Source organism: Arachis ipaensis, chromosome B09 (assembly GCF_000816755.2).
Source record: "Arachis ipaensis cultivar K30076 chromosome B09, Araip1.1, whole genome shotgun sequence".
Classification (NCBI taxonomy): domain Eukaryota; kingdom Viridiplantae; phylum Streptophyta; class Magnoliopsida; order Fabales; family Fabaceae; genus Arachis; species Arachis ipaensis.
In genome coordinates, this window is record NC_029793.2 from 18,008,388 (window position 1) to 18,015,980 (window position 7,593).

At 34.9% G+C, this 7,593-nt stretch overlaps 2 protein-coding genes across 2 annotated transcripts in view; both read right to left on the minus strand.

Moving 5' to 3' along the window:
- Nucleotides 1–7,593, minus strand: part of LOC107616672 — a 14,341-nt gene that overhangs the window by 3,836 nt on the left and 2,912 nt on the right. The gene's annotated exons all lie outside the window — the stretch shown is intronic.
- Nucleotides 1,836–3,759, minus strand: LOC107615199. The gene is made up of 3 exons (XM_016317299.2): nt 3,332–3,759; nt 2,380–3,216; nt 1,836–2,274 (listed from the first exon to the last, which is right to left on the minus strand). The coding sequence occupies exons 1-3, from the start codon at nt 3,392–3,394 to the stop codon at nt 2,026–2,028; spliced, it is 1,149 nt and encodes a 382-aa protein (XP_016172785.1). The 5' UTR covers nt 3,395–3,759; the 3' UTR covers nt 1,836–2,025.

Sequence of the window (7,593 nt, forward strand, 5' to 3'; positions counted from 1 at the left end):
CCTAAGCTGGGTATCTCTCTTAAAATATATTCTGCTAGGATGATTGGTGGCCTTGTACTTGAGGTCATTCTGAGCAAGTGAAAAATTGGAGATACTGTATATTTTTCCCTCAGTAAGGTCATCCTCAAATAACCTCCTATGAGGGTTTCGAATTGAGCATTGGATCCGATTTCCCTATGTGGAAATAGTTGCATGATTATTGTAATATATATACCATATAAATTAATGCTATTGATTACAATTGAGATCTCAGGGTTGATAGCTTACCAGATTATCCATGACCACTAGCTCCAACATTGGCTTTTGAAATTTCTACTCAGCCATAGATAGGGTCTAAATCTTAATCACACGCACCTTGATCCTATAGCTCAAGTTGTCATGGGACACGTCAATGTCCTTGACATTGTTGAAGGTGCTAGCCATGTTGTTTACTGCAAGTTGCAGGGATGTCAAAAAGTAAGAGATATTGGTACAAGTGGGTAAAGGAGGATGTTGATCAAAGGAATCGGAGTGCCTAATTTATAGAAGCGAGGACTGTGACACAAACGGCATGCACGAACCTTGCTGTAAAAGGGAACAAAAAGAAGAAGACAGTGTTGTGCATGTTCCCATAACCATGCATGCCGCCATTTGACGAAGAGTCCGTAACGCAATAATTGAAACCATGTAAAGCATGTAAATGTAAAGCAATGCATTGTGATGAAGGCATAGATTCGTGAAGATTAGAAGAGTATGGTTCAAGCAATGTGTGGTTGTAAAGACCCAGGGACGACAACTCAGCAGTCATGTATCGTGCCTGATCTGATTGTACACGAAGTTGGGGCCTCTTATCGTGTATTGTATTGTTAGTTAGTAGTTGTAGATTTTAAGTCCATGAAACGCCGATGGTGAATTATAAAGGTGTGCCTGGTGTTTTGTCCTCATTAACATGGCACAGGCTTGGTTATTATGAGTTGTTACCTACCTCAGTACACAAATTCTTCCCTTCTCATCCATCAGTAAACATTAATTGTATGTTACATTGATCAGCTCTCTATGCAGCTTCATTTTGCTCCCATTGAGGATGTTAAGGAAAGGGCCAAGAGGTCTGCAACATTTTTGTATAGGTTGAGTCAGAAGGGTAATGTTGAAATTATGGCGAACATCACAAAAGAGGAAGCTTTGAAGGAATACAAGAAGAGGGCTTTGCATGATGATAATAATAATGAAGATAGTAATAAGAGTGGGTTATTTGGTTCTGCTGCTTCGACTACAAATCCTTCGTTGCTTCAAGGAGTGTTTTGTATGGACCCATCTGTGGTTAGGAACTTGCTTTCTCAAGCTGGGTTTAACCCTTCCATTCCCATGAAGTAGTGGGCTTTGAGTTGCTAGTTCGATCATGGTTTGCACCAAAAGATTAAGGATGGGAAAAATTGTAGAAAGAATATCTAATTTCATGAACTTAACTATCTTGTACAAAAGTATGGTAAATTTGAAGAATACCACTGGAAAATTTTGTAACATTTTGTTTTCTTATTTTATAGTTATATTAGATGATAAATTGAAAGAGGAATGTTAAAAAAAACTAATTGTTGTATAACTTGTGGAAGAAAATTAGCCCAACTAATAATCGATTGTCTTTAGAAATAACTAAAAGATAAAATAATATATTACAAAACTAATATATTCTAATATCAATGAGCAGTCATATCAACCTGGATGGCAACTTAACTGGTGTGGGAATGGTGTCGAAAGCTTTGAAAAAGCATTGGTGGCTTTGATGCGGATTATTACTATACATGATTGCCAGTTTGGTAGAAATAAATATTGGAGATTCAAAACCAAACAACGACGTTTGGTATGAAATACATATTTGAAACTACAAACAAATAGGTTTCGGGCATAACAAAATGCCTTTTTAGGATTGGCTTTAATAACTTTCAATTACACCAAAGTAACCAATTTGTTTACAACTAAACCAAAGACATAAACAGCAGTTTGCAAGTGGGAAACTGATCCAAAAGAAACATGAACTGAGAAACATCGCTAGATACGTAGAATAGTAACGAACATGGTGGTCTCATCTTGCACAGGGACGCTGAGATGCAGAACTCTGTCGCACCTAAGACCATTGGCAACGGAAAATTTACACCATCCCCTAGTAACAAATGCCTCAGATGATCTAGGACTCCTCCAATGAAGCTTCATGAGAATAGGTGGCTTATGCAGTTGACGAACATGAATAAAGTCAAGCCTCAAAGGAAATGCTTGGGCCGCAAAAGCCGAAAGAATAAGCTGCATACAGATTAACTTCCATTTTAGATTTAGACTCCATAAGAGAAACATGGTGAACTAACAAAAAAAAATTTAATGTAAATATGATGCAAATCTGACACTGACCAATGAGTAGTGTTTGGATTGGTATTCAGGTATAACCCTCACTATGCTATAGAGCTCTTCGCCAGGGATAGAATCCGGAGGCAAGAAGGGTGAGATGGGTGCAGCACAGTTAAGATCACCAACACTGATATTTGACATGTTAGGGTTAGAGGATGGTAATGTAGATGGAAGATATTGGTTGAGGGGCTTACTTATCTGGGGAGGAGCAGGGAAGATCGTCATTGAAAGCACTTGTTTGATTGGATCGTGAGGTGGTTGAGCTATAGCATCATCAAAAGACAAAATCGTTGTGTTATTGTATGGAGCCTCCATCCCAGAGTAAGCAGTGGGTTCAACGGGGTTTGAGACATTGAAAACAGAGTGAGTTATAAAATGACCACCGTGGAGTACAAAATCTGAATTAGATTGCAAGTTGGCTTCATTATGCAAAATTTGGGGCGATTCTCCTAGCTTGGATGAAACCGTCTCCTGGTTGACGGGGCTTGCCACTGAGGTATGTTTGGAAAGTGATATAGTTTCATCAATAGCAATGGTAGGTTTGATGTTGATACTTAGCTTGAGTGGTGGAAAGTAGAGACATTTGGCCACTATATTGTGGTCTTTCACTTCGATAATGAGAAATTTCTCCCTACCAACGTAGCACACTTTGAGCCAACCACTTTCTTTGAGGCCATAGAGTGTGACTAAGCTATTGTAACCAGCAACAATAATAGCCGTGTGGTGACACTTCTCAATAACAACATCAACCTCATTTTCAGCAAAGTCGTGGAAAGTCATAAAGTTTGGAAGCCCATCCTTGAATCTCCTGAAAAAAATGGAAGGGATCTCACCCATGTCCTGCAAGACGCTTTTTAAATGTTAGAAGACAGACGAACTTTGAAGTATGGATAAATAGTCAAGCCTAGTGGTGCGTACGCTAACAACTGAATATGAGGTTAACTAAACACCTTACTAAGTCAGGGTTGATTTCCATGTAGAAATGACGCCCTTGGTCGTAGAAGTTAGATGCAGCCATGTCGACCCTCTAATGCGAATTTGTATTAGCCGCAGATCTGGTGAACCACAACAAAATGGAAGGGATGTAACCGTTTAATTTTACTTTGGAGATCAAGAAATGTAATGTACTGTAACAGGGATGGAATAAGAAAGATGTCCTGGGATGAACAATGTAATGAGAGATGGAGCAACAGTGGATTGAAGATTCTATAACGATGAGCATAGAATGGAGGTAGTGGGACTGTGAAATGCCCTTTTATTGACTCATTAAACGACAAATATAAGCCTTGAGAGCATGTTCTTCAGTATGAAAATCATAAATCTAGAATGGCGTGAAGAGGCTAGGGGAATTCACTTCTCGAGGCATGTATCTCGACAAAAGGAAAAAGTGAATAAGGACAAAATATGTATGCTATATTATGATAGTGTCACATATGATGATTATGATGGTATGGTTAGTATATGATGCATGGTGTCATGAAGGTAAAGGGGCATAGCTGTGTGAATGAAATGAACAATGTATGTATGGGAGGATTGCATTAGAATAATCCATGTATGTATCTATGTATCTATCTAAGCATTTTTGTACAACGTGATGGGAGAAGTGGGAATTAACCAGGAGCAAGCCACGTCGGAATTCCACTACTGAAGAAACCCTCTTTTCAAGGGATGTTATAGGATTTGAATTGGCACTACCCCACCAGCGGTACATATTGGAGGGATTTTGGGGCAATTTTGAAAAACCGCTAAATAGTGTAGGGGTGCTTACCGCCCTTTGAGGTGCGATAAAATGGTTTTTAATTGCCACTAAATGGTAGTGCTTTGTCTTTTGTTACCCTTTGAGGTGCAACAAAATAGTTTTGCTGCAGTTTCCAACAATAGTTGATATAACCGTGGTTAGAATTCAGGTTGTGTTTTGAAAAATTTTACAAAAACTAAATGGGCTTTCATTTTAATTTTTCTCCTTGTATTAAAGGATTTTAAAAAGAATAAGTCTTAGTTTGTTAGACTTAATTAACAACATTATTTGAAGGTATACCTTTCAAATGATGACAATGACAAATAGCTTATGCCATATGTCGGATAACTTGACTTGGTAACTAGAATTTGACCTAGTAATGAAAGACGACTAATTCAAAATGTTGAATTAACTCACAATATTTAGAGTAAAATCTCATTTCATTTTCTGATAATTTTATAAAATTTCTTTTTTTTTTTAAGAAAAATATATTACCATCACGACCGTTAGACATCATGATTTTTCTGTCAAAGTTTCCATCAATAGAAGACGGAAACAACTCTATGTGTAAGGTTATATTCCAATGTGTAAAATAACATTTCTACGTGTCATTGGATAATTCGTTTGGGACAAATCGTCCCCTGATGTAGTAAGAAAAACATTAGCTTTTTTAGGAGGCCAAAATGTTGCGTTTCACATCACAAACGTTATATAAACAAACTTTTTCTATTCACCTCCCTTATTGACATCAACAATTATAGAAAATCCTAAGGAAAACCTTATTTTGCGTTAGAAATTCTCCAATGAGAGATACCGTGACAGAGGACGAGTGGTGGCGTGACAATACGGTGACGGCGAAGAGCTGACATCATTGTGATATTATGGTGACGTCCTGTTCGAAGAACACGAAGTATGCTCTTTACTCTGTTTTCTAGCATTTTTCTATGTTTGGTTGTGGTCCTATGAGTGTGGTCGTGCTAGATGGTCCTCCTTTGTAACTCCATTGCATGCAATTTGGAGTTAGTGACTTGTTTAGTTGTTTGGGTGATAAATATTTTCTGTTTTAGGGTTAAGTAAAAAAAATCAAGTAATGAAAATAAATTAGCAATTTCTAATTAATGTTGAATGAGGTAATGTGAGTTAATTAAAAATTAGTTTTATTAGAGTTTAGTTAAATTTACTATTACGTTGCTACAAATGACTTATGAAATTATGCTTGTGTTTTACCATGGAGGATGGTTTGAAAGAGATCAGGATAGTGTGACAGTTATGAGAGTGCGGAAGATGAAACTTATAAACCTCCCCGACCTAGGTTTGAATATGATAATAGTAGTAGTTGTTGTGAGATTTTGACTCCAAAAAAGAAGAAATTAACAACAAAGTAGAACGATTTGACTCCAAAAAGGAAGAATGTTATTGCAAATAAGAGAAATAAGTAAGTTTATAGTATGAAAAAAAATGTCACTATTACAAAACATGCAAAGGAGCTCCAAGGAATCCCAACTGACAACAAATGAGAAAGAAGTAAAGAACTACTGAGGCTACGGGAAATTTACCAGGACAGCAGCAATCAGTCTAACCAACTGAGTAGTAGGTATTATGTATACCTAAATTTATAGTGTTCGTAGTTTTAAATGTCTTTATATAAAATTGACAGGGATTTAAGAATTCCTTACAAAATTTTTTGTTGTCTGAAAAAAAAATCGATTAAGATTTAATAGTCTATATTTTATCTGTTTGCACCATCAGGATGTGTCTCTAGTTTGCAATGCTCCAAGGCCAAATGGAGTTAATCCATATGTGACAAATAGTACACCACTAGAGATAAGCAATTGATTCTGTTGTAAATGCTACTTATATATAATTTTGCATTTAAAACTTTACAAACATAGTAAGCCTAAATTTTAAGCTTAGTTGTGCATATGGACTAAAGCTAAAAAGCAAAAGAAGAAGAAAAAAAAATTACAAAGCCACCACAATAAAGAAAATATGAGATTCCACTTTCTTAATTTATACTACCAACTAAGATATTGGAATATAATATATTAATCTCATAGTGTGTGTGGATTTAAGAATTGAAATTTGTCATTGATTTGACTTATTTACTAAGTTTAAGAGGCCAATGTTAGTCCTCAACCCAATTCCATAATTTACAATGACATACCATCAAAAATCACACCAATAATAAGACCATGGAAAGCCAAATAACCTATTGCGAGGCCATGCTTGTCCGATTTAAATTTTCTCATGTCACACCAGTTGCTAAACTAATTGTAACTGCAAAAGCATCTAAGCTAGCACTTTCTAAACTAAATAATAACAATGAAATTTTTACAGAAACATTGGCAGCCACAAGCTCTAGTATAGTAACAAGGCTTTTCCAAATTATCTCAACTCCAGGCCTCAATAAATCTTCAAGTTTAAAAGCATCAACTAACTACTGCACCAACTGGTTTCAATCCTCCAAAAAAAAAAAAAGTAAAGACTAAGATCTGTTTAATATAAGTTGCTATTTGCTATTATTAGGATGATGTAGATGTTTGTGTTTATTTTAAATTGTAAGTTATAACTTTTGTTGCCATATCCATTTATAGTCATACTTATTAGGTATTATGACATAATATCATGGATGGTTATTTTGGTATATTTAGGTTATGTGACAATATACTAAAATTACCAAAAACTAATGGCTAATGATATATTGTGCTTTTAGATTACATTGATATCTATCAATGTTAGGAGTTAGGAATATTAGTCTATTGAGCAAGTTGAAGCAAAATTCAATGAGTATGCTTCAACTAAAATTACATAATATTATTATTTGCTTCAATAAGTCCCCGCCAAAGCTACACAATCTTAAATTAAGTCCTAAACAATAACACTAGATGCTATGCATTAAAATAATTTCACAATTCATACAATTAACACAACACAAACTTCACAACAGCAGCAAAAAATATTATAAATTCCAACACACTCTAAAATCCTAACTATGTAAATTTTGTTCGGGTTTGCACTCTATTCTATCGTAGTAACTCTAATTTTATCACTCTCTCTTTTATTTTTGACAATTTGCTTTGCACCTTAGTATTTTGTCTTTCTATATCAACACCTTTTAATTTGAAACTAATATTTTCTTTAATCATCTCATCAAGTCATTTGAAGAACTTACAGTACCGTTGTGAAATTTATAAATAATAAACAAAAAAAAAAAATACATAACACAAATATTAAAAATTAAATTCAAATGAATGACTATTTACTTTAAGATAGTAATCCAATTTAATCTAGTTCCACATTCGAACAAGATTGGATAACGTCCACAATTAAGACTCACATACAAAGTAATAATATACATAGGCTTCAGAGTCATAATTAAGACTTTTTTTGCTTTGAGTAAACGCTTTCTGCTTTCATTTTTTAATTTTTTATTTTCAGAATTTTTCTAAAAAAAAAAAATAATAAAATCACTTTTTATT

Bases quoted from the DNA above. Each gene is read 5' to 3' on its own strand.
- LOC107615199 (XM_016317299.2), bottom strand. From the start codon at position 3,394: ATGGCTGCATCTAACTTCTACGACCAAGGGCGTCATTTCTACATGGAA. The intron at 3,217-3,331 runs GTAAGGTGTTTA...AGCGTCTTGCAG, and splicing joins TGGAAATCAACCCTGACTTA to GACATGGGTGAGATCCCTTC. The intron at 2,275-2,379 runs GTCAGTGTCAGA...ATCTGTATGCAG, and splicing joins AATCCAAACACTACTCATTG to CTTATTCTTTCGGCTTTTGC.